The 27,104-nt window shown below is 45.5% G+C and overlaps 1 protein-coding gene across 2 annotated transcripts in view; it reads left to right on the forward strand.

The window, feature by feature from the left end:
• Positions 1–27,104, forward strand: part of LOC143823587 (neural-cadherin-like) — an 86,617-nt gene that overhangs the window by 1,307 nt on the left and 58,206 nt on the right. For both annotated transcript variants that reach the window (XM_077310055.1, XM_077310057.1), the window contains exons 2-3: positions 24,890–25,087; positions 25,777–26,002. In XM_077310055.1, coding sequence (XP_077166170.1) covers positions 24,890–25,087; positions 25,777–26,002 — 424 coding nt within the window. The remainder of the gene's footprint in view (positions 1–24,889; positions 25,088–25,776; positions 26,003–27,104) is intronic.

Raw genomic sequence — 27,104 nt, forward strand, 5'->3', positions numbered from 1 at the left:
ATGGACTACAATTCCCACGAGCCCCCTGCCATTGTTTGCTGGCAGGGGCTCATGGGAATTGCAGTCCATTAACATCTGGAGGACCACAGGTTGACTACCTCTGCCCTAAGGGAGGCAGTGAAGGAAGGTGATGATAAACCACTTTTGCTTCTCACCTGCCCTGAACGCACCTTGCTTTGGGTGGCCATTAGTTGGGTGTGGCTTGCCAGCCCTTCCCATTGGCCCAGTTGTGGTTGGGGCCTTCCTACAGCAGGGTTGCTGGAAGACAAGCCGCAGTTTGCCAGACTTGCGCATTTTGTCTGTTTTGGGTCAGGCTCGGACCTGATTTGAAAAAAAATCCATGCATGCAGGCTGTTTAAGAATTTAAAATACAACTTAACCCCTGTTCTTCGGACTCCCCGAACACGCTCTTCACCTTGCGAGCGAATAGCGACCTAAAGAGAAGTTGTATGACTTCACCTCTCGGTGGAGAGAGCAATTGCATGGCTCTAAGGAAGCTACCAAAGACTAGAGTGCAAAGTTATATTAGTTTAATACCAGCATCTCCCTGCTGCTTTCCTATGAATTTTAGGCTGCTGTAATAACTTGAGGTGTCTGTACTAGAGATGCCTAATCTCGCTGGGACAGGCACAGTCCTCCAGCTCCCGCGGGAATGGGGAATACCTATTAAACCAGGTCAGAGGTTGATGACCTTTGAAAAATCCACCTATGAGCCTTTCAGATGTACATTAAGAGAAGAAGAGCTGGTTTTGGTGCCTTGTTTTCTAACTACCTGAAGGAGTCTCCAAGTGGCCTACAATGACCTTGCCTTCCTCTCCCCACAACAGACCCCCCGTAAGCTAGGTGAGCCCAAGAGAGCTCTGAGAGAACTATGACTGGCCCAAGGTCACCCATCTGGCTGCATGTGGAGAAGGGGGGGAATCAAATCTCACTCTCTGGATTAGAGGGCACTCCGCTTAACCATTATACCAAGAACATCGCCTATGAGCCATTCAGAGATGCTGTGCATTGAGAACATGACATCTCTGTGGTCTTACCAGCTGCTTCTGCATGGCTTTTCTTATCCCACGGAAAGGTCTTGCAGAAACCATGTCAGGTGCCCCTCCCACGTGGTCTCCTGTATCTTGCCATGATGATGTGGGAAGCAGCAGCCATACTGATCAGGTAGCGAGAACCAATCCAGCTGGTGGTCAGCACGGCTGTAATGGCATTCAGGAATATCCGTGTTTTCATCTGTTGGGAATGAGAGTTTCTGATTCAGCCCAGTTTGGTCCTTTCCAAATGTGTGCATCAATCAGGTGTCTCTCTTTATGCTGATCCCCACTATTGCAAAGAATGGGGTGGTAGAATTGCAGCCTGAATAACAGAACAACGCGAAAGTCATGTCATGTATAGCCGTTGTTTTGGCGGGGTCAGCTTCTTACAGTTATGTTCCCCAAGCAGTCAATGAAAGAGACTCCCACGGGGAGCTTTGCAGGCCGGATTGGTTTCTCTGTTCCTGGAGGCTGTTCTCCAGAACCTGGTCTGAGATCCAGAAGGTCAGGTTCTTGGTGGACAGTCCGACTATGATAAAATTGCTTTCCTTCAGCCATAAGGGCATTGGAGTAAGGGGAGGCAGAGGCTTCAGGTGTGACGGAGAGGAAGGGCCTCTGCTTTGCATGCAGAAGGTCCCAGGTTCACTCGCTGTTCCGGTTAAAATAGTGGTTCTCAACCTTCTTAATGCCGCAACCCTTTAATACGGTTCCTCATGTTGTGGTGACTCCAACCATAAAATTAGGCAGGTGTTCTTTCACAAAAATTAAACCGAAACTGACAAATGGCATGAAGATCCATTGTTCATGATTGTATATAAATTGGTTTATTTTCAGGGTTTCTCAGTTCAGTTCTGCCTCTTGTCCCACCATACCGATCTTGCTGTTTTCCACTGCTCCAGACAGACAAACGGTCTACCTTGATCTACCCTGCAAGGCTGTTCTGTAGATGAAATGGAAGTGGAGTGATGTCTGCCACTTTGGGACCCCCCAAGGGGTCCCAACCCAAAGGGGTCCCAACCCCCAGGTTGAGAACCACTGGGTTAAAAGGACCAGGCAGGAGCTGATGTGAAGGACCTGCCACTTTAGATTTTGGAGCGCTGTTACCAATCTGAGAGGTTAAACATAACATTGAAGGACTGATGATGTGATACAGTAAGAGTCAGCTTCGTATATTCATTCATATGAAAGTTGTGAATGAAACAATTAGGGCTTAGGAATGAACGCACTTCTGACACGTGATCCTCTAGAGCAGGGGTAGTCAATCTGGGGTCCTCCAGATGTTCATGGACTACAATTCCCATGAGCCCCTGCCAGCATGGATGCTGTCAGGGGCTCATGATAATTGTAGCCCATGGACATCTGAAGCAAAATATCCTGCCCTTTTAATAGAGACGTAAGGTGTTGAAACGGGCAGTTGAAACTTGACATGGCTTGGAGGTGAATAAAGTCACTTGCTAAGTAACATCCTAGGTCATTCGTCTTCAGACCAACTGGTAACTGTAAGTGGTAATGAAGAAGAAGAGCTGAGAGAGCTCTGACAGAACTGCACTGTGAGAATGGCTCTAACAGGACTGTGACTCACCCAAGAACACCCAGCTGGCTGCACGTGGAGGAGCGGGGAATCAACCCCAGCTCGCCAGATTAGACGCTGCTGCTCTTAACCATTACACCAAGCTGGCTGTCTGAGGTGCTGCTTCAGACAGCAGGGGAAGAGTTTCATTTCTTCAAAGGTCCTCGACATGAATATTTCCTTTTAGGTGGTAAAAACAAGCACAACATGCAAAGGACTAGGTTTTAAATTTCATGGGAGGTTCTACTTGAGAGAGCTGATTAAGCATGCGATTCCCACCGCCCAGGGCTGCCTGGCTCCTGTTTGCTGTTGCTGCAGCTGGGTGTGAAAAATAATGGAGAAAAACATTGTCCATGGTGACGTGACCTCACTATCAGGGGAAACCCGGAAGTGGCGTCAGTACCTTCTAGGAATTCCTGGAAAGTCTTTGGTTTTACCATAGACTTTCCAGTGATTCCTAGAAGGGCTGGGTCAGCCGCACGGTTCCCCTGGAAATGATGTCACACAGCACTGCCACCACTGTTGTCTAGGCACCCACTGGACTCCCGTCAGTTGCCATCTGGCAGTGCTAGTAAAGCCTAAAGTAGCCACAGCCCACTTTCTCTCCTCAGAACTGCACCACCTCATCCTGTTGCATCCTGTTCATCATTAGGTCCAGGCCCACAAGCAGGCCTTACCTCTCTGATAACTTTTCCTCACAGCTTTCAGTCCTGACTGCTTTTCCCCTCAGATTTCTGCTCTGTCTTGGTGGTTTTTTCTAGTCTACCTCCCCTCTGCTCATCCCACCTGTGAAAAAGAAATCCTTGAGGAGAGCGATATGCAAATTTTCCTTTTGCTGCATTATAGAACACAATACAAACATTATGGAAGAGCAGACCCATCAACTCCTCTTCTGCTGTGCAGATTTTTCCCCCCAAAGTGGTGGGGGACTGTCTCATTCTATGAGCAATCTATTCAACAATGCCTTCATGGAATTTGCTTTAATTTTTATTTAATGAAACTCCGATTAGCGTCGCTCGCTATCGTGTCTCTTTTTCGCGCGCCCCCAGAGACTTTCTCCGGGAGGGTCTTCAGGGCGGTCAGAAAGAGGGAACTTTTCAGCGGTGGTTTCCATCTTGCCATTTTCTTTCCCCCGCAGGCTTATCTAAAAATGTTGGTTTAGCTTCTTGAAGTTTTTTTCCCCCCCCTCTCTACAGCAAATCGGTTTTCTATAATGTTTTCAGGCAGTCCTTGTCAACTGAAGTAGCTGTGGTAGATAAAGAACAGTACATCACAAGGAAGAAAAAAAAAAGTCGATTCTAGAAGTAACTGTTTTCAGAACTACTGGTTTATCCTAAGGCCACGAGACAGCTGTTGTACTGCCAGCTACAGTAAATTGCTTACAGAAAAAACTCCAATGTTTAAAAGAAAAAAAAAACTAGTGTCTGCATATATAGTAGAGAATTCACTGTACATTACATAGAAAATCCCAGAGAGCAATGCAAATCAGTAGGCAATGTCTCTATTGAACATAGCTGTCTGTTTTTGTTTTTGTGAGTGAAATGGGTTTTGAGGAAAACATTCTACCTCATCTTAATTAAAATGAGTAAGGATTGCGGGGATAGGCTTATCTGAGGGGCTATGATTGGCTCATCCACAGATTGGCTGGTTCTGTACAGCAGGGGCAGTCAACCTGTGGTCCTCCAGACGTCCATGGACTACAATTCTCATGAGCCCCTGCCAGAAAACACTGGCAGGGGCTCATGGGAATTGGAGTCCATGGACATCTGGAGGACCACAGGTTGACTGCCCCTGCTGTACAGGTTAATGGTGTTATGAAGGTTCCCCCCCCCTATATTTGTGAGCCTCTGAGGGTTACTCAGACCACTGCAGTGTTTGGGAAAGATCCTAGTAAAGCCAGGATGGCTGCTGTATGCGTGGGAAAGTTTGGATATTCTGCCCACATGACAGCCATTTTTCTATCCCTGTCCTCGCAACATCTATTTCTTCCCCTTGCCCCCTATACCTGTGCTATTTTTTAAAAATAAAAAAATCAGTTTCAATTGTTAAAGTTATATACAGTTGCAACAACAAATGTAATAGATTCTGCACATCCCCAGCTTTCTTTTAAAAGACAGAAGTCTCCAGCCTCTTTGTGGAGATATAACGGGAAAGGCATAGCTTTGCAAGAGAAGGGGCTAGAACTAAGGAGACGATGAAAAGAAACCTCAGCGTTCACAGAGCCTGTTGCCCTTATAGAAGTATATTTTATGAAATTGACAATTTAAAACAACATAGAAAAGACATGTTGGGCTGCGGGGAGGAGCTGCAGAGAAACCTGCCACGTGGAATTCCTGTAACTGCCCCACTCTATTGGCAGCCACTCCAGCAACGGGGAAAATATACAAGTCTGTTCCCATTTGGAAGCCCTTCATATTACAGGATAGAGAACTTTTCACAAGGTGCCTGTTGTGGAGAGGAAGGGTAGATGACTGTAAGCCTCTTGGAGACTCCTTAGGGTAGAGAAAAGCAGGGTATAAAACCAACTCCTCTTGTCCTGATTCCGCTGTAACTGTAAGCCTTGATTGTTTATGATGTCAGTGACTCAGTGTCTGTTTTGAATGCTGACGGCTGCTTACGTCAAGCAAAAATGGCCGGCCCCTTTCTGTGGATAGCAGGCTGCCAAATGTGACAATAATTAGCATTTATTTAGCATGTTTCAAGGGCTCAGAGCACTTCATGTGCATTATCTCCGTAATCCTTGTAATAGTCCTAGTAAGTTAGACCAGTATTATTATCCTCATATTGCAGATGGGGGGTGGGTGGGGGGTGGTGAGTCTATGGTTTGAGGCTGTCTAATGAATGCATACCTGGAATGGGATTTAAACCCCCAGCTCGTCACCTGTGCTACTCACTTCTCTGCTACCCCTTAGCTGTACCTTTTTTGTTAACCTAACAAAATATTGTCACACCAACATAAACTCTCTGTCTCTAAAAAGCATGCTGTGTACTTATACGCATGTAAAATTTGATTGGCAGTATTCGGTCCGTCCACTGAAAGAAAGTGAAAGAGGCTTTAGCTAAGGAATGAGCATTAATGTTTTAACATTACTCTGACATTTAATTTTAAGAAGGAGCCAGATTGGGTGGGAATATGTGAAAGATTCTTTCTCCTTAATCCCCTGTCATCTCGGGCTTCTGTGACCTTCCTTCATCCCCTGGTATTAGCTTCGTAATCCTCTCTCGTTCACTTCTTCCCCCCCCCCCTTTTCTTATCAAGGGATTTACTTTCGGTGATCCCCCCCCATGTCCTCCAAGTAGGTAATGCCGATCTTGTTATATTTTATTTAAGCGCATATTTCTGTCTCTTAAACCATGCAAACTGTAGAGAGTTCCAGTTCTAGTATTTGAATATTTTATAGGCTGGATATTTATTGAAGGCAAAGGATCCTGAGTTTTTTACTTGAGGTTTTTGCCTCTTACAAGCTCTGCTACTTTGTGCTGTGCTGTGGCCCCTTCCAGCACTGGATCCAAGATCAAATGCTCACCATAGAGGCCCTCAAAGAAGGACCAGGGATACACAACCAAGACCTGACCCAATTTCTTCAGTAGATCCGCCCTGAGTTATCAAAGACGATAAATTCCAGAGCAAATAAAAATAAATAGATATCAAGGCAAAAGCAGACTTCTAAAATCCTAGTCTTCAGTTATCTGGAGTCACATCTAGGGTTGCCAGGGCCCTCTGGACCAATGGCAGTGGGGTGGTGGTGGTAGTTCCTGGAGATTTGGGAGAGGAGCTTGGGGAGGACGGGGACCTTAAAGAGGTATGATGCTATAGAATCCACCCTCCATTTTCTCCAGGAAAACCGATCTCTGTAATCTGGAGATGAGCTGCAATCCTGGAGGACCCCTGGGTCCCACTTGAGGGTTGGCGCTTCTAGTCCCACCTTGGGAATGTTTCAAATGAGAACCAAAAACTGAGACTGAGTACCAAAACTGGCTTACTGGACCAAAGCATCATGCAGAATAGCTTCATTTGTCTACTTCATTGAGATTGTGGTTGAGCCTCAAAATCTGCAGGTGAAAGGACAGGACCTGTTATCCTGTATGTATTTTTTTCATTTGCAGCTAAGAAATTGTTGGTGTGGTGAAACATTTACTGACTATTCCAGGCCTTCTTTATGACTACTTTTTACTGTAGCCACCTTCCTAGAAGCCTGGGAGCCTTTTCAGGACCTTGGCGAAATTGTTGCCTCACACCAGTGAGAAGCTGGTATGATTTCTCTCTCTCATGAGCTGAATCTCTCATCACTTGTACTCATCCTCTTGTGGCGCAGAGTGGTAAGGCAACAGACACGCAGTCTGAAAGCTCTGCCCATGAGGATGGGAGTTCAATCCCAGCAGCTGGCTCAAGGTTGACTTAGCCTTCCATCCTTCCGAGGTCGGAAAAATGAGTACCCAGCTTGCTTGCTGGGGGGTAAACGGTAATGACTGGGGAAGGCACTGGCAAACCACCCCATATTGAGTCTGCCATGAAAACGCTAGAGGGCGTCACCCCAAGGGTCAGACATGACCCAGTGCTTGCACAGGGGATACCTTTACCTTTACCTTGTACTCATCCTTCTTTGGAGCAAGCTGTAGGGTTGTTGACAAGGAAAACCCAGTATGGTTTTGTGGTGGCCCTATCCACTTACCTGCCTCAGAGACATTTCCTTTCTGATTGAGTGGCTCTAGTAATCTGTTAATCATTCCTGAAGAAATTTGGTTGTCTCACCCTGTCTTAGCTCAGGAACCTGAGGGAACGTTCAGAGTTGCCTTTTAACTTAAACCACTGAAAAATGGCGAGTTGTTATAAAATTGAACATAGAGGGGGAAAGTCAGGTGAAAACAGGGAATGAAAATTTCTGAGAATCAGTACATGCAGAGATGTTAGTTCTTACATTTCAGGCTAATGAGAGTTTCTTAAGCTTTTCACATTGACTTAAATATTTATGTTCAGTGGCTTTTGTTTGTGTTTCTCCTAAACATTTTGTTACACTTTCTTTGCATAATCTATAACTCTTTTGGTTTCCAGAAGGCTGATACACTCTTTCCAGTACCCAATCCTCTTCTCTTGAAAGGCCACTACTTGGCTTTTTAACTGAATTTTCTTCTTTCTCTAGAAAATCCATCCCCTTTCCTTGGATCAAATGGGAGTCTTTGCCTGCTTCCCAAACTTCCTTGCTAACTTTCTCTGCAGTTCTTCTGTATGTGTTAAACTGCTCTCAGTCACAGCTGAATTCTGAAACTCAGTACTGGACCCTTCTTTGCTAGGTCTGAAATAATTTTCGCCATCCTGTTCACCTTTCTCTGGTCAGCGGACATTAGCCAATAAGATCTCTTGGAACAGCCTATCACTCAAGGCTCTTTGGCTTTGTGAAGAATTAACCCTTCACACTCCATTTTTGATTTACATAGCATTACTAAGCATTACTAAGCTTTTAAAATTGTAATACATCACACGGTTATATGTACTTACAGGGGAAAAAAGGCCAAATATTTGAAAAATCAACTTGCTTCTTTGCAGTTTCTAGTAGCAGGCTGGGGGAGCTATTTTTTTTTTACTCTGTAATTGAGGGTGGAATAACATCAGAAGTCATGTGACTTTGAGCCAGTCATAAAGCAGATTCAAATTTGAACAAGATTTTGGGATCTCTGGGATCCAGAAATGAGGAAACGGGATGAATTCACATAGTTGCCCCAAGCACCTTTTGGGGCAAAAAACAAAGGTCTTTTGCAATTCCAACACACTCAAGAGCGATACTGAATATGATATTGTAGAGGGAAAAATAAAATATTTTGAGTACAGGGAAAGTGTTGCTGTGGTCAAGAACTGTGCCAAACTGCTACATGCTCCCTGCTCCCTTCAGCAATGAAATGCTGCAAAGACAACAGGTTTACAGCCCAATCCTGAACATAATTACAGTCTTCTAGGCCTGGTGTAACTCTGCTTTGGATAGTGCCAGGAGGCAGGAATATTGGAAACTTGGGGTTTTCTAATATTTTACATTCTTGCGTGCAAGCAGAGCATAAACGAAACAAAGAGATGCTCTTCCAGTGGGTAGTAGATATCCAGACAGGCCCTTGTAGAAATCATTCAAGTTTGCTCCAACTGGAAACACTCAGAGCTCCTCCTCTCTTTCTCCCTCTTCATCATGCTCTGTTGGGGGTCTCGTTCAAAAGACCGACAAGAGGGCCCCAGCTATTGGAAGGCCGTTCCCCTAAGCATTAACTTCCCGGAGATGTAATAATGGTTGGCCATCTTGGACTGTAAATCAGCAATCCTCCGAAAAAAAAGAATGTTTTGCTAGAAGCCTTAACAATACAGAATAATCGTAGGTTGTGCTTTCTCCATGCTGTGAAAGTGTATTTCTGGGGTTTTTTCCCCTCCTCCCAAATTCATTATCTTGGCGTGTTTCCAACTTGCAATGCAACGGAATATAAATGAGGCAAAGTTGAGGAAACAAAGCTGGTTCTTTTGTGGTCTTTAGAGTTTGTGCACACAGGAGATTTAGATAGGACATCTTTCACTGCAGGCAGTCAGATTAGAAACATCTTTGTGAAACGACTTGCGTTTGAGCACCAAAGCTGTATAGACCTGCTGGCTGTTTGTTCCTTTTTCAAAGATTTAATTTCTGCAGAAGACGTTGGCTGTCTTGAAAAAAAAACAAAAAACCCAACCCCAAAACCTTAACTGAATTTCAGCACAAATCTGTTAATCTGGCAACAGATGTAAATTGTCGACCATATGGGGTTGTTTGTCTGTTTTTAAAGCTGGTTTGTAACATTTTATAATCAGAGGCCAACCGGTCAGACCCTGCAATGTTGGTTTCCCTTGAACTGGTTTCCCGTAAATAGTCAGAAGGTAGCTTGTCTTGATTTCTGTCTTATTAGCCTTCCAAGAAGAAGAGTTGGTTTTTATACCCCACTTTTCTCTACCTTAAGGAGCCTCAAAGAAGTTGACAATCATCTTCCCTTCCTTTCCCCTCAACAGGCACCTATTGGGGTAGTTGAGGCTGAAAGAGTTTTGAGAGAACTGTGACTGGCATAAGGTAGAAGAAGAAGAAGAAGAAGAGTTGGTTCTTGGATGCCGCTTTTCTCTACCTGAAGGGAGTCTCAAAGTGGCTTACAGTCACATTCCCTTTCCTCTCCCCACAACAGACACCCTGTGAGGGGGGTGAGGCTGAGAGAGCCCTAATATTACTGTTCAGTCAGAACAGCTTTATCAGTGCTGTGGCGAGCCCAAGGTCACCCAGCTGGCTGCATGTGGGGGAGCGCAGAATCCAACCCACCAGATTAGAAGTCCGCATTCCTAACCACTACACCAAACCCAGCAGGTTTCATGTGGAGGAGGAATGGAGCATCAAACCCAGTTCTCCAGATGTGATTTCACTGCTCTTAACCTCTACATCGGGCTGCCAGTCTCCAGGTGGCATCTGGAGTTCTTCTGCTATTACAGTTAAAGGCAACCAAGGTCAATTCCCCTGGAGAAATGAGTTCCTTTGGGGGCAGGATGTCATGGCATTATGCTCTGCTGAGGTTTCTCCTGTTCCCAAATCGCACCCTCCACAGGCTCCACCCCTGAATCCTACAGGTTTTCCCCAATTCAGAGCTGGCAGTTTTTCTACTACACCACACTGGCTCTAATTCCACAGTGTCAAATCTATACTGTAGTGTTTTTTTAAATTAAATGATGATTTGGAGTTTATTTGGGGTTTCCTGGTAGAAGCAGCAAGGAAAGGAAATCTGTAATTGTTGAGAGCCTGAGTCATCCCGTCCCCCCCAATCACCCATCACTTGATAGAGATACTAAAGCTAGATAATATTTTATTTATGACAGCAGGAGTTATTGCCTTAAAAAAAATCCTGGCTGATTGGTTAGTCTGTGTTATAAACTGGACTGGGTGTTTAATCCTTTCAATCATGTGCTTGGGAACAAATATCTCTGCATTACTTCCTCTCTAGGAATAATTCTTCTTTGGCAGTCATTCCGCACCCATGTGTACTTGTGTAAATAGCATTAAATTCACGGGTAATTTTATGCATGTTCAGCTGGCCATAGAGCTGGCGGCCAACTACTTTGGAATCACTGACTGACAAAGCTGGGGAAGATGGAAGCAATCACAGTTTGTGCTTGTGTTTTCCCTGTGCTGTTTCAAAACAGTATTTTCTCATCATTAAGGAAAGCTTTTTGATCACAAATCGATCGCAAATGGAGTCGAATCCATTTTGTAACCATTGAGTGTGCCTGTTCTCCTAAAGTTACATTTGAAGCTCATCAAATATTTGCCTTTTCTTACCCCTTGAATCAGCCATGCAAGTAATTTTGGAAGGAATAATCCTTCACCACGATTTCCCCTCTTCTGCTATTGCTGGCCCTCATCCACTGGCTCTCTCTCCTATTGAGAGCCATATTCTTGGCTTTTAAACTCCCTTCTACCTGGTGGTTTCAGGTCTTTTCAACTTTGGTAAATAGTTGATAAATTGACTAAACTGCCAAAGACTGTTTGATCATCTGCCATGGAATATTAAAGAAGATTCTTGTGTATGTAGTAATGTTAGAATCATAGAATTGTAGAGCTGGAAGGGGCCATGCAGACCATCTAGTCCAGCCCCCTGCTCAATGCAGGATCAGCCTGAAGCATCCATGCTAAGTATCTGTCCAGCTGCTGCCTGAAGACTCCGTCCAACACAGGTTAATTTAACTTGTAATACATCAATTGCTCTGTAATGAGTGACAATCTTCCACCTGGACGGAGAAGTTCCCTGTCCTGCAGAAACTTTTGGTACAAGTCATTTGAACGCAACTTGAGTATCAAACTTGCTGATACTTTGAATTTCCTCCAATTTTGAGACATTGGGCATTCAATGTTTTACTGTCTAGTGATATTTCTCTTTGCTTTTAGCTTCTGGTTCATTTTTTAAGCACTCCAGCTTTTAAGACACAAGGTGAGTGAGTAAAAAGCTGAGGCATGACAAAGTGATATTATTTTACCTATGAATACGGTGAGCTGCTGGTGGAAGAGGACATGAGCTGTCTATTTCTTTAGAAGGGTTTATGTTTTATTAATGAGCACAGTATAGTACTTAAAAAGAAAAATCAGTCACTCGCAGCTTGCTTTTCCAGAATTGACAAGTATACACTGTTTTACTTTTAAGAAAAGTTTTTTTTTAAAGTTTGGAACAATAACTGTTAACTTTGGTTCATGCTACAACTTCCATTAATTAGGGTAGGGCTGCCAGACCACCACCACCCCTGAGCACCAGCAGAGGATGGAGGGATGGGGTTGCCAGATTGCAGTTGACAAGAGTTTGGAGATTTGGGGATAGTGCCTGTGGAAGACAGGGGTCTTAGTGGGATACAATGTCATAAAGGTAAAGGTATCCCCTGTGCAAGCACTGGGTCATGTCTGACCCTTGGGGTGACGCCCTCTAGCATTTTCATGGCAGACTCAATACGGGGTGGTTTGCCAGTGCCTTCCCCAGTCAATACTGTTTTACCCCCCAGCAAGCTGGGTACTCATTTTACCGACCTCGGAAGGATGGAAGGCCTCCTTGAGCCGGCTGCTGTGATTGAACTCCCAGCCTCTTGGGCAGAGCTTTCAGACTGCATGTCTGCTGCCTTACCACTCTGCGCCACAAGAGGCTCTTAATACAATGTCATAGAACAGCCTTTTTCGAACTTTTGACCACGGATGAGCCCCTGAAATGATTTTTCAGGCTTCAAAGAGCCCTGGAAGTGATGTCAGCTGGCCAAGCCTCCCGGCCACGCCCCTATGAGTTGCATATCACCAGAAGTTACATGACTACCTGCCTAACAGTCTTGAGGAGGACTGATAGGCAGAGACAGGAAGTGGCTTAAGACCGGAGTAGGCATGCATGCAGCTTCTGCCCTGTCCAAGGTTCTGAAACCATGAGAGAGCTTACACTCTGGAGGGGAAAGGGAGAGCGATGGAAGCAGCCGGTTGTGGCTGGGTCCATTAAGACAGGAGGGGAAATGCCGCGGACCCCCTCCGGAGTTCCTATGGACCGCTTGGGGGTCCGCAGACCCCTAGTTGGGTATCCCTGAGTTAGAATGACAGGGATGTATAATATTTTGGACATTATTTTACATATCGATAAGAACTAAGGGCCCTGATGGAGCTGCCAGAGTTCTGCAGGGCCTGTAGAACAGAGCTCTTCCGCCAGGTCTTCGTTTGAGGTCAGGTTTGTTCCTTCTGACGAACCCCTTTGTGGACAGTTATGCGAAGGCTGGAGGATTTCGCTTTCTACTATCCTGTGTTGGTGATTATTATAGTTTCAAGGTTTTAAAGGGGATTTTATGCGGTGTTATTATGTGATCCGCCTTGAGTCCAAGGAAGAAGGCGGACTATAGACGGAATAAATAAATAAACAAATAAATAAATATTATGGATTCCTATTTGGGTTAATTTTAGGGTTAGAGTTAGCTTAGTTATGGTTCAGGTTGGGGAGCGGTTAGTCTTAGAGAGAGCATTAGGTCTAGGGAAGAGTTACAGGAATAGTTCGGAAAGGCCATAGAATGTATAAATTTTTTTTTACATTATTTTACATGTAAAAAAAAGAAGGATTCATATTTGGGTACATTTTGGGATTAGGGTTAGTGTTAGCTTAGGTATGGTTCAGGTTAGGGCGTGGTTAGTTTTAGAGGGAGCATTAGGGCTAGGAAAGTTAGAGTGATGGTTAGGAAAAGCCATGAGATATATAAATATCAGGGCTCTCTCAGCCTCACCCACCTCACAGGGTGTCTGTTGTGGGGAGAGGAAAGGGAAGGCGACTGTTAAGCTGCTTTGAGAGTCCTTCGGGTAGAGAAAAGTGGCATATAAGAACCAACACTTCTTCTTCAGTAATATCAGGGCTCTCTCAGCCTCACCCACCTCACAGGTGTCTGTTATGGGGAGAGGGAAGGGGATTGTAAGCCGCTTTGAGACTCCTTCGGGGAGTGAAAAGCAGCATATAAGAACCAACTCCTCCTCCTCCTCCTTCTTATTCTTCATATTTTTACATTATTTTAAATGTAAACAATTATGGATACCTTTTGTTAGCTTAGGTATGGCTCAGTTTGGGAAGTGGTTAGTCTTTTAGAGAGCATTAGAGCTTGGGAAGTTAGAGAATGCCCTCCAAAGCATCCCTTCTTGCCCCGGGGAAACTCTTCTCTGTCTTCTGGAGTTGGGCTATTATTCCAGGGGATCCCCAGCTCCCACTAGGGTCCTGGCATCCCTACAGAATCCTTGTGTCTAATTTCCCTCTAAATGTAAGGAAAGATTCCTCCAGATAATCCTGTCTCCCACTCAACAGTATTCCCTTTTCATTTGTTATGCTTAGTCTGGGAAGGAGCGATCACAGAGGGAATGCCAGATGAAGCAAAAAGGTCTTCACCCTCTTGCTGAAGACAGTGACAGAAGGAGACAGGTGATATCTCCAGGGAGACATTTCCATAGCTTTGGTGCCAAAACTGAGAAGGCCCTCTCTTAGGTTGCCACCCACCTAACCTCAGAAGGCGGGGGACCGAAGCAAGGCCCCGGAAGATTGATCCTGAGTTGCTGGTAGCCACATAGCATCGCTTCTCATTCAAGGAACTTTCTATCCATCAGTGTTCAAGAGGAAATTCATCCACCAGGCACTAAAAAAGGTCTTCACCTCAGTCAACAACCATAACACGACCTTTTCAAATATAAAGTTCAGTATGTTTTATTTAGCTGAAATATTTATATCCGTCCCCCCCGTCCGACTACACCCACAGCTCTTCAAGAGGAGTGAAATAGCAAGAAGAACCAATAAAAATGGAACAAAACCTGACTGACAGTTTAAACAGAGTAGCAAAATGCCTCAAATTTAAATGAAGAAAGGTCAGAAATACCTTTAAACAGTATTTAAAGGGGCCTTTAAAAGGCCTCTCCCCCCCTCTTAAATACTGTTGCCAAATACTTTAATGGAACTTTTATTTAAAACTTCTTTATGCCTTCATTTGACACAAGATCAAATAGTCATAAAGGACGGTGAATTACATGCGATAAAAATACTAAACTTCTTAAGCTTGTTGGTGAGCGGTTGGAAACATCAACCTAAAGACTCTCAAAAGTGCTATTTCCTTCAATCTTTTTTTTTTGGCATTCTTAAAAAAAATAAATTGAAATGACCTAAAAATGCCAGGATCAACCCGTCTCCTTACCCATTATTGTTTAATCACAGTAATAAAATACCTCTTCCCTCAGTAAAATAAACGAATGCAGACTAGAATCTATAATTGTGAAGACATGTTCACCCAAGGAAGATGTTCTATATTGTCAGATTCTTCACTAGAATCACCAAGACTGTCATATGTTTTGCCCCCAATTTATATTGATGCACAGAAGCTTGTATTTATAATGACTTGAGTATTCCCAATTTGATAAAAGGAAATGCACTTATGAAGCATCCATAGGACTGCTTTTGTGGAGAAGGCGGCTTAAATTGAGGCAAGATTTAATGAAATGCGAAGTCTGAAAATATGTTGAGTTTTGCAGATGGACAGCATCTTTAATGATTTGACAAGGAGAGATGACAAGTCCAGAGGCAATCTGTACTGTGGACTTTTGAAAAGCGACCAACCTGTTAAGAGGAACTGAACTTTCTAGCATGGGTGTAAATCTTTCCATGCTTCGCATCCATATTGTTAACTGGAGCCTGTGATTTCTTTTTAAAAAAAATAGTGCCCCTGTCGGAACTGCAAAATAGTCCAAGGAACTAATATTTTTGGATGTTCATGCATGGTGGACCATCTCTGACATGTCTCCTCCCACCCCCAAAATTTGTGTTCCTCAACCTGCAAACTACTTGTGGTGCCTGACCCTAGATATTCACTTGGCATTTACCAGGACCGTCTTTGTGGCGGCCCCCTCCTGGTGGAACCAGCTGTCAGATGGTATCCAGATCCTGCAGGACATTTAGCTTTTCTTTTCCTCTTAATAAATGACCTACCTTTTAAAAATGGGGAAGAATGAAGCACTAAACACCACCCCTTGTGGCTGGAACAATCCACAGATCATTGTCAGTGTCCATTTAACATTTGAATCCAGTAGCACCTTACAGATCAAAGCTCAGTTCATCAAATACAAAAAGCCAAAAATCCACTATAGGCAAGTCAGAAGTTGGAAGAAGAGTTGCTTTTTATACCTCACTTTTCACTGCCCGAAGGAGTCCTCCAAGTGGCTTATGATCGCCTTCCCTTCCTCTCCCCACAACAGACACCCTGTGAGGTGGGAGAACTTCAGTCAGGATTTGTTAGGGGCCAGGTCAGATGAGGCATTGAAAGCCCTCTCATTGAAACTCCCAGCATTTTAGAAATATTTTGTTATCAGGAGTGAGGTAGCCTAGTTTGTACTGGGACCACAACAAGCTCCAGGGCAGGGAAAGGTGGAGTGATTGAGCTCTCTCCCTCACAACATTGTCTTGACTTGAAACAGCTGGTTGAAGAAGCTTGCTGGTACAGGTGTACATCCCCAGAAAGACAAGTAGTGGCTCATTGGTGCCCTTTCAGATCAGACTAAGACACAGAATACCAGGCTTTTAAAGGTCCTCCTTCCCCCACTTCCTTCCCCGCCCTGCCATCTTGATTTCATATGCCTCATAATTGTATACTTAAAAAGAAAAAAAGCCGATCATGGAACTTCGAATGTCTTGTCTGGCTTGACCCTGAGAGAGGAAATTTATTATTTACATTATATGTAATCCACCTCTCTTGCCGGGACTCAAGGCCGATTAAGCAGAATAAGTCAATACAGTCAACGGGGTGGATAGATGATTTATAGACATATAAGAAACCAACCAGAAGCAAAGATAAGAATTAATATGGCACATTAAACAAGTGCAAAAATTCCATAGTAGTTAGAACAGCAGGCTACGCACCAGGGTATGGTCTGTAGATTGTAGCCCAGCCTTATTCAACCTCTTGACCATGGAGGAACCCCTGAAATACTTTTCAGGCTTCGAGAAACACCGGAATATTGCTCAGTCTTTGAGGAACATGCCCCTTCAGAGAAGTAGGTGCAGGAGCCAGCCAATCCATCATTTGCCATTTTTCCACTGTAGAGAAAGAGTCTTTGCCTGTACAGCAACAGGGGAAGTGGGTTCCAATTATATCCAGAGATGTCAGCGGCCATCTGAACTTCTGGGAAAGGCTGTGTGACCCCTGAGGAGCTCTTGTGTGACCTCAACATTCCCTAGAACCCTGTTTGGGAATCCCTGCTCTAGCCATTTATCCCAGGCATCTTTTGGAACTACATAGTCACAGTGCCAAAAGCAACCTGTAACTCTAATAATCGCCATTTTGTGTGTGGATGATGCACTGGGTAAAACCTGTCTCGATTGGCCCTCAGTGGGGGACGTGCACCCAACAGGGAGAGGGCGCTCCCCCACTGAGGGCCAATTGTGAATCTTCCCCACTTCCGTCCTCCTCCTTTGTGCTGCTTCGGAGTACTTGGGAGGAGGACGAGCCAGCAGAAGGTAAGCTTGGGGAAGGCAGCAGGCTCCCCTGGCTGGGCTGCCATGTTCCAAGGCCTCCTGCCTTCCCAGGCTGGATGCACTCTATGGTGCCACATTGGCCTGGGCAGCTTGCTGGTTGGGCCACTCCACTTAGCAGGAGACCTTCTGCCTGCTGCCCCTTTTAGAGCCCATTTTTTAAAAACAGGCTTTGATACTAGTCTTGAATAACTCAAGTCTGCACAGTTTGCAGAAAGCTGGGAGGATGGAATGTGGAACAATTGTTCTGGATGGTAGTGAAAGGCTCTTTGTCCTACCAAGAGTTTGTGGTCCCTGTGAAGTCCCTTTGGGCCATCTGCCATCAGCAAAGGCAGGGGAAGCAGCAGCAATCAGGTATCCTTTTGGTGTGCCTGGACTCTGACCTCACTTGGTTTAATGCATGTAAGCACTTCTTGGGGAGTCACTGAATTTTTTTTGTTTGAACAATAAGGTAAGAAAAATTTCCACCCATAAGTAAACACTAGCTCTAGTTTGCTAGTCTGTATTCGCAGCAAGGCTGAGCAAAGCCAGATCGCCAGAGACGTTTGAGAATCCCAAACTGCAGCAAACTAATTTGGACGTGAAAGATTGGCTGTCATCAATAATTATAGACCTTCCAGCAAGAGTAATAAATCAAAGCCTGCGTTCTTTGTCCGATCTCTCAGATTTATGACGAAGGCTGTTTGTTTGCCCAAAAAAGAAGCATGAAAAATTTCTGTCCTTTGGCAGCAGAAATTAAAGGTCAAGCTCCTGTTTTTAAATATTTCATTTTTTCTCTATCTTTCTCTTTCAAGTTTTCTGTCAACAAACCGTAGGGGATAGACTTTATGGGCTTCAGAACCTTGGAGACGAGGAAGAAAAAAATGATTGCTTGGAGGTTAAAAGCATACTGTCTTAAATACGATGCTTCAGTGCCATCATTTCAAAATATCTGTGAGATGACTGGGTTTAATCTGCCGCATAGCAGTCACTTGGAAGCAGTACACCCAAATAAATTCCAAACTCATGACTTCTGACCTTCCGCAGCTGGGTAGCCAGGAGGGAGCTCTCTAGACATATATATTTAAAAATCTCTGTATGTTATTTTTATATTAAAAATAACATTGCACCTATAAAATGGGAGTTTAGTAGCTTGGAAACATCATCTGAATAACATCTGACAGTAACTCTTTGAAGTGCTTTATATTGATCAGAAGTCAGAATTTATTATGCGGCCAAAGACCTGCAAATCATAATACGCCATCAATCAAAAGTTTAAATTCGGGAGTTAAAAATATAGCAGTTTAAAACACTTGTTTCGTATAAGAATAAATTTTAAATTACATGAAATTTACATCAGCCCTGAGTTTGATATCGATAGATATTGATCTGGGCATGCGAGAATAGGCAGTAGTGATTTTAGTAATGCTAAACCACACACAGCATGATCTGGGCCCTTTGTATCTGAGGGACCACCTTTCTCATTGCGCCCCCCAAGAGAGTACTCAGATCATCTAGTACAGGGGTAGTCAACCTGTGGTTCTCCAGATTTTCATGGACTACATTTCCCATGAGCCCCTGCCAGCAAATGCCGCCAAGCTGTCTTGGTGACCCCCAAAGGGGGCTGAATGACCCCTTGAGGGGTCACGACCCCCACGCTGAGAACCACTGATCTAGTGCCAATTTGCTGTTGATCTCTGGCCCAAAAGAAATGCATCTGGCCCTAATCAGGGCCAGGGCCTTTTTAGCCTTGGCCCCAGACTGGTGGAACACATTGCCAGCAGAGATCCAGCTCCTAAGGGAACTATCAGTAGAACGTGAATGCCATTTCCCTCTCCATTTCCCTCCTGTGACTGGTTTTCAGAGGTGCCTTGCCTTTGTGAACACAGAAGTTCCATTTAGCGATCATGCCTAGTAATCTCTCCTTCATGAATTTGTCCAATTTCCTGTGTGACTTCTAAGAATTATATTTTGTACATAGTCTCTTATGTCTACCCTGAGGGACTTGGGAATGTTCAGCCTGGAGAAGAAGTTGAGAGGGGGGATTGATTGCTGTCTTTTAAGTATTTGAAAGATTGTCCCTTAGAGCAGGGGTAGTCAACCTGTGGCCCTTCAGATGTTCATAGACTACAATTCCCATGAGCCCCTGCCAGTGTTTGCTGGTAGGGGATCATGGGAATTGTAGTCCATGAACATCTGGAGGACTACTCCTGCCTTGGAGGAGGGCAGGAAAAGGTTCCTTTTGGCAGTAGAGAACAGGAGCCTCAGTAATGGGTTTAAACTACGTGTAGAAAAGCATTGGCTAGATATTAGGAAAGGTTTTTTCACAGTTAGAGTAGTTCTGAAGTGGAATCGACTGCCTAAGGAGGTGGTGAGCTCCCTCTCACTGGCAGTCTTCATGCAGCGGCTGGACAGATACTTCTCCTGGATGCTTTAGGTTGAACCTGCACTGAACAGTGGGTTGGACTAGATGGCCTATATGGCCCCTTTGAACACTATGATTCTAAGCTACTGCTGATAGAGTTTTTTTCATGCATTCCAGCAAATGTTATAGGGAAAGAAAAATACTCTCTGGTTTTTCCACTGTGCATCATTTGAAAAACCTGCACTGTCCCACCCGCTTGCTATTTGTTTAATCAAAAAAGCAACAAATGATTTAGATGTTCCTCACAGGGAAAGAGTTCCAACCCTTTTCTGCACCTCGGTTCAATGATCCGAAAAACGAAGCAAAGCAGTACATTTATGTGTCTTGATTTAGCAAGGCCGGAGGGTACAGTGAGAGGTAATTGACTTTGCTCCTGGACTTTTACCATTTGCTTCATGTCTACTGACTTGGGATGTCTGTGGGTGTAGTTTTGGGGGGTGGGCGGGATATAGTTGTTTAAATTTCTGCTTTTCCAATTGTAGGATTTCTTTTTTAATGTCACAATTCACAGTTTTGCACGCAAGCAAATCATGGTTCCTGCATAAATATCTCACAGTTTGGGGCAAATATCCAAATTGGGGCTTTATGAATTAACTAGCACACCTTCCAGCCCATATCATGTGAGGTTTGGAAGGGTTGCTTTTTTTCTTTTTGGATGGCCTGTTGATGTAACATTGAAAATGTTGACCATCCTGCCCTGCCTTGCATCTGTGCATTATGCATTACTGTCCATGTCAGTCTGTGCATTGCTTTCTCTGTCCTCTGGCAAGCCCTTGTCTTCTTATGCTTCACTAGCTACTGTGAGATTTATTTCTACAGCTTGTCTGGTCATATTTGTAGGTCTCGGAGCAGAAGGGATTCAGTTCTGTCTAGTTTCTTTCCTCGCAGTTCTTACTGCAGCAATAGGAAAGGGAGCAAAAGCACAAAATGTCAGGCAAGCATTTCAGAGAAGGGAGGGTTGCATTCACAAAAGGCTATAGATGCTGGGTACCAGCCAAGGAGTAGACTTCTGGCCTCTGTATATTACTTCGGGATAGGGTTATCAAGTCCAGGGCAGGAAATCCCTGGAGATGAGAGGTGGAGCCCAGGGAGAGCAAAGTTTTGGGAGGAGAGTGACCTCAGTAAGTGACCATTTTCTCCAGGGGAACTGATCTCTGTAGTTTGAAGTTTAGTTGCAACCATGTAGAGCAGGGGTAGTCAACCTGTGGTCCTCCAGATGGCCATGGACTACAATTCCCATGAGCCCCTGCTAGCGTTTGCTGGCAGGGGCTCATGGGAATTGTAGTCCATGGCCATCTGGAGGACCACAGGTTGACTACCCCTGTAGAGGACAGTAACCTCACTCTGTGAGCAGGGTTTATGCCCTGCTTTTTCTTCTGCAGAAGGTACATTTGTGATCTCCCCGATCCAACTGTCAGTCGATCCAGAGCATCTTGCTGTTTGCAGGTCAAGATTTTGAAAATAGTTTCCTAAACCAAAACTGAGATTGCGTCCTCGGTTATGTAGATTTTACTGTGCCTGCCCATGTGATCGATTGGCACAAGTGGTTGTGTTTCACGAATGTCTTCCAACGCACCACTTATTTTTAGAAAGAACAGAAAGTACTCACAGGTTGCCAGAGATTAAGACTTTGGAGTCTGTTCGAAGGAACTTGACACAGTTAATCACTGCACCAGGGAATTTTCCTTACCAGAATCTACTTACTGGTTGTTTATAGACCGCAGATTATGGTTAGCGTATGCTAAATTTTCTGCGTTGCCACGAGACATCCCAACAAACCTTTACCATACAAGGTGTTTGCATCGATAAATACATATGAGTGGCCCTGAACAGATAAGCCAAGGAACAACAGGAAAACACTACAGGCAACGCAAACGCTGCATACAAAGTAAATAAAGACCTTTTAGAGCCAAAGGAAGGATCCCTTTTCTTTTTTCCAGCATGGGAGCTAGCGGAGAAGGAAATCAGGTGTGCCTAGTTACACTGCCTACCCTGTGAGGTGCTTCGGGGTTAATGCGGGACTTCAAGAGATAATACTGTTTACCAGTTCAGCGTACGTGACAAAGATGTATATTTAGAGTGCGCCCTGCTCTTGATTGCTCAGTTGACAAACTGTTATTTTAAGCTCGCCAAGAAAACCGCTGCTCCTTCTGAATGCGACATTTGCATAGGATAGGGCAAAAGAGTATGCCCCCTGAAATGAACGGCCGATTGTATTTTTTCAGTTTGTTTGCAAAGTCACGCATGTATACTGAGTTCTAGGCTAATCCTAGGAGGGTAGCAGAAGACCAGTTGAATCTGGACTGCTGGGTGAGAACTCCAGGGCCAGCTTTGAGCATGGCAGCTCCTCCCCTGGGAGATGCCTCAAAGCCATTCTTCACGGCGGTGCGCCATACAACTAGTATTGAAAGCTCCTTTCTGTATATGTCAGCTCCAAATGACAACACAGGGGAGCCCCACGCTAGCATGGAGATGTTATAGGCACTTCCGCTGATGTATCAATCAGGGGCAGGGGCAGGGGCAGCATCAACGGAGCAGTGGCCAGGGCTTCTGGCGGGGCCCACGGTGACTGACTTCTTACCCACGCACCTGCCTTGCTGCTTGCCAGGGTGCTCTTCCTCCACCATATGCTTGGCACCCCCCTGCCCACATTCCCTGCCAGAGTTCCAGTGGGTTGTCGGCTGCAGAGTGGTGGCATTTTGTGCAGTAGCAACGGCACCGCCCAGCCACATGTTGCTTGGTGCTGTCCTTGGAGAAAGAGCACGCCGTGTCACCATTATATTAGATGTTTGCCGTGTCTTCGCTTTGCAGTCTGTTTCATGACACCCTGGTTAGCGTCACTGTCTCATTAGATCGATGCTCCCACAGCTCTTCGGATGTCGTGTCTCTAGAATGGCAGTGGTCCTTTCCTTTGTCAGGCTCTAGGACTGAAAAGCCGAGCTCTAGCCCTGTTGCTAGGGTTACTATCTCTTTTGGGCCCTTGACCAGAGTTAATCCATAAACATATGCTATTGTGCCTAAACGGTTCGGTGCTGGGAGGGGCTGAGTGCTCCGGGTTGATAAGGGGGTCCCCGTTCAGGGATCCCCAGTCTTGGCAAAACCACGTTGGTGAGCTGATCATGTCTCTTCCATAAACCATTTTCTTTCCTTAAATGAAGTCGGGTTATTGAGAGAGTTCGGTGTTTCTCACACATAGGAGGGTCTGTAGGCAGAGGAAGGACACCGGAGCAGGTGACAGACAGGCAGGGAGGTGCCGGGAGGGGGGGGGCAGCCGGGCAGGGCAGAGGAGGGGAAGGGGGTCCCTGGACACTGGATACCAAGTTTGAAGCTTTCAAATGCTATCATGTATTCACCGCCTGGAGGTGTTCCTAGGCAACCTCAGTGTGGCAAATTGTAATTTAAATCAACGGGAAGATGGTTAGGGGGACATATTCTTCTTCTTTTTTTTTTTTACCGTTTGTGTGTGTATCGAGTGGATGGGGGACAACGTGCTTGTGGGTCTGAGGAGTCTGAGCGCTTCTCCTGTGTTGCGGTCTTATTCCCAACTCTTGCCTCCGTGGTGCTTGAGTTGAGGAAGCCACTGTGCTTTGGTTTCGGGTGCTTCTGTTTGGTTTTGATAGCGGATCGAAAAGAGATCGGAGATAACGGCGCAGGCAGCGGCTTTTAAAGAGCCGGCCTAAGAGCGCTGCGTGGAAGAGCGTGTTGCCCCTGAAGCAGGGAAACCGGCTCAGTCATACGTTATCTGCTTCAGCGGGAGCGGGATTGTGATACCCGTCTGCCGAGCGGTACCTGTCAGGTAGCAGTTCCAGCCAGTAGGTTACGAAATGCCACTCATCACCACCGGCTGTTCATAGTGAAGTAATGGACTAGAATCAGGTGTGTCCGAGCTGCGGCTCTCTAGATGTCCATGGACTACAATTCCCATCAGCCCCTAGGGCTGATGGGAATTGCAGCCCATGGACATCTAGAGAGCCGCAGCTTCACCACCCCTGGACTAGATTAATTGCAAGGAGAGGAATGTATGTTTCCCATATGAAAATGATCTTAGATATAGTCAGGACTATTACAGTGGACGTCATCGTCTGCTACTACCACGTTGCATGCATCTGGCCTGAAAAATAGCTTGAATAAATTCCAGGTTGGTATGAAGCAGGGGCACCTTTAAGACCAACATAGTTTTATTCTGGGTACTAGCTTCAAAGCCCGTTCCTAAGAACAGGCCCTGACAGAGTCCTCTCCCCTGGCTCCTGGCCCGGCAGCTTAAGGTGGCTTTGGGCTGCAGCTCACAGCCAAATCAAGTGGGGCGGGCGGGGGCTGGAGAGCTCGTTAGCAGGGCCGAGACAGAGCTCTTTAGCAGGCAGGCAGCAGGCTGGGAGGCCCTCGCGAGCAGGCCCAGCCTAGCAGGCCACGAGGCCCTCATTAGCAAGCCTTCTACTACGATCCTTTGCCCAGGGCCCTCTCCCCTTACCTGCTGCTGGCTCCAGGCACTGAGGCATCTGAGAGGAAAGAGGCTGGAGTCCAGGGCCGGAGGGCGGGAGCTGCAGGGGTAGGGCCAATCAGGGCAAAGCTGGCTGCACCCTGATCGGCCCTATTCCAACTTGGACAGCCAGACACGTCCCTCCCCCTAGGCTGCTTCAGAAATATATAGAGGAACAACAATGGATAAGGATAAGCTTTTGTATGCATGCACACTTCTTCAGGTGCATTGAAACAGTCGCCAACCATGACACATAGGTAGCGGGTGAGGAGAGCATTGGCCCTTCTTTTTGGCCAGCTCGGGGACATCTAGATGACCTGACTAAACACTGTATGGGCCTCTCTCTCTCTCTCTCTCTCTCTCTCTCTCCCCCCCCCTCTCTATATATATACACACACACCTCCCCCTGGAAAAGCCAAGATGCTCTGACTGTTCTAGTTGCCCGTACAGCTGTATGCCTGACGGTATTAAAATGTTTTTAATAACTCTTAACAGTTGTTTATAATTTATCTATTGTATTGTTTTATGCTATGTTGGAAGCCTCCCCGAGCTGGCAATGCCGGGAGGGGCGGGCTATAAATCAAAGAATAAATCAATAAATAAGTCCATTCTTTTATTCTCACATGCCCACAACGGATGTTCTGCAAACCCTGCTAGCTAACGTAGTTGTTGGAGAAACAACTGTATAATCTTGAAATGTGAAATAATAGTTCGGCATGGTTCATTAAGGGATAAAAAAGCTTGCTTTTTGCAAAGATAAGGTTTTTGGTTTTCCTGTAGGCAGGGCTGTCATCTCTGTTGCGGTGTTTTCCATTGCCTGTACAAAGCCATTCTCAGAATTCATTCTCTCTCTTCCTGGTAACCCACAGGGAAGAATTGGTATCTGGTACATTTAGAACTCACTGTGACTGATGTGAATGACAGTGTTCCTGAATGGGTCATGGAGCCCTTTCCCTTCCTGGCCACCGTGTCACCTAAAGCCGCAGCCGGTACTAAAGTATACAAGCTCTTGGCTAAGGATGAAGATGAAGAAGAGAACGGAGCCATTGAGTATTTCCTTGTGGAAGGTAAAGACTGTTCTTAAAGCATGGGAAGGAGGGAGAGCTCACCCCCTAAGACAGAGGTCCTCACCTTTTTGGAGCCTGTCAGCGACTCTGGAATTCTGACACATGGTGGTGGGCAAATTCTCAAAATGGCTTCCAAAGGAGGCGGAGCCACACACACACAAGAAGCCCAGTTGCAGTGGAGAAGAGGGGTGATTTTTAAAAAATACATTGGCAAAGAGGAATCAAAACAGATTGAAACTAACACTGTGGTGGAAGCTACTACTGAAACAATGTTATTTTAATCTCCCCAACCAATTGGACCTTCAATACTGTCCCTCCCATTTCCCTAAAATGTTTGATGAGTGCCAGGAAAGGTGTTAGGGGGTGCCGTGTCACTGGGGATCCCTGCCCTAGGATGTGAGAATCATACCATCAGGAACCTGGATAGGCTAGGCTAGCCTGATCTTGTAAAATCTCAGAGGCTAAGCAGGGGCTGCTCCTGATTAGTATTAGGATGGGAGACCACTGAGGATGTCCAAGGTCATGACACAGAGGCAGACAATGTCTCTCACCCTGAATGTCTCTCAACTATAAGGCTGTGACAGTTTCCACCACCACTTCGTCAAGAGCAAGTTGTAGTTGGCCAGTGACGTGTATCTACAGCCACCCTGTCCCAGTGACCTCAGTTCCTTGTATTTTTCCTTTCGTAGGCGGAGAAGATAGGTTTGAAGTCGAAAGGGACAGTGGCTGGGTGAAAACAACAGGCTTGCCTCTGGAGAAGGAGAAGGAATACTTACTTACTGTCCTAGCTGCTGACAAACCTGGCCGCCAAGGACCACCCGTCTCTATTTCTATCCTTGTTGGACGTCGACCACCGCAGTTTGCCAATTTGTCCTACACCGTTTACGTTCCCGAAAACACCCCCCCGGGAAAATCGTGAGTACCCGCAGAGGATAACATTCTTTAACAAAAAGATTGGATTCTGCCACTTGAAATCCTAAGCACCGCTGCAAAGAGTGAGCGAATCTCATCCAGTTTGTAACACAGCAGAGATAGCAGAATGTCCTTGTAAACATGTCAGGCTCTGATGCGAGAGACAAAGATGGTGAGGAGTTTGGAGACCAAGACGTATGAGGAAGGGTTGGGAGAGCTTGGTCTGTTTAGTCTGGAGAGGAGATTCAAGTATTTAAAAGGCTGCCCTGTAGAGGATGGAGCAAAGTTGTTCTCTCTTGCCCCAGGGGGATGGACCAGAACCAATGAGATGAAATTGATTCAAAAGAAATTCCCTCTAAACATCCGGAAGAAGTTCCTGACAGTTAGAGCAGTTCTGCAGTGGAACAGGCTTCCTCGGGAGGTGGTGGGTTCTCCATCTTTGGAAATTTTTAAACAGAGGCTGGATGGCCATCTGACAGAGAGGCTGATTCTGTGAAGGTTCAAAGGGGTGGCAGGTGACAGTGGATGAGTGATAGGGATGTGAGTGCCCTGCATAGTGCAGGGAGTTGGACTAGATGACCCAGGAGTTCTCTTCCAACTCTATGATTCTATGATTCAACTACCCACATAAAAACAGTTATTCTGGAGGGCAATCAACAGAGCATAGATGCTGAGGCCTTCCTCTAAGGTTTCTTCCTAGCATTATTTTTCAGGGGTTTACTGCCTCTGAATGTGGAGGCCCCTTTAATCACATTGGCTAATAGCCACTGATAGACCAGCCATCCATAAATTTAGTCCTCTTTTAAAGCCACGCTGCTGCGAAGACGGCCGTTCGACTTTAGGTCAGTCATTCTCTTTCAGCATCATTAGCCTCTCCGAATTGCTGTGAGGATATAACTGAGACAAGGGAACTGTATACGCTGGAGTGACCTTGCTGGAGGAAGGGCTGGATAAGAATGTGCTAAATTCCCCCCCACACACACACCACCCGCCAGTAAGATTTGAGTTCAGTAGCACCCTGGAGATCAACAGAGATTTCTCAGAATCTGAACGGTTGCGACCAAGATTGGGCTGTAGGTTAGGACTATCAAACCCAATCAAATTT

The sequence above is a fragment of the Paroedura picta genome, chromosome 14, assembly GCF_049243985.1.
Source record: "Paroedura picta isolate Pp20150507F chromosome 14, Ppicta_v3.0, whole genome shotgun sequence".
Lineage (NCBI taxonomy): Eukaryota > Metazoa > Chordata > Lepidosauria > Squamata > Gekkonidae > Paroedura > Paroedura picta.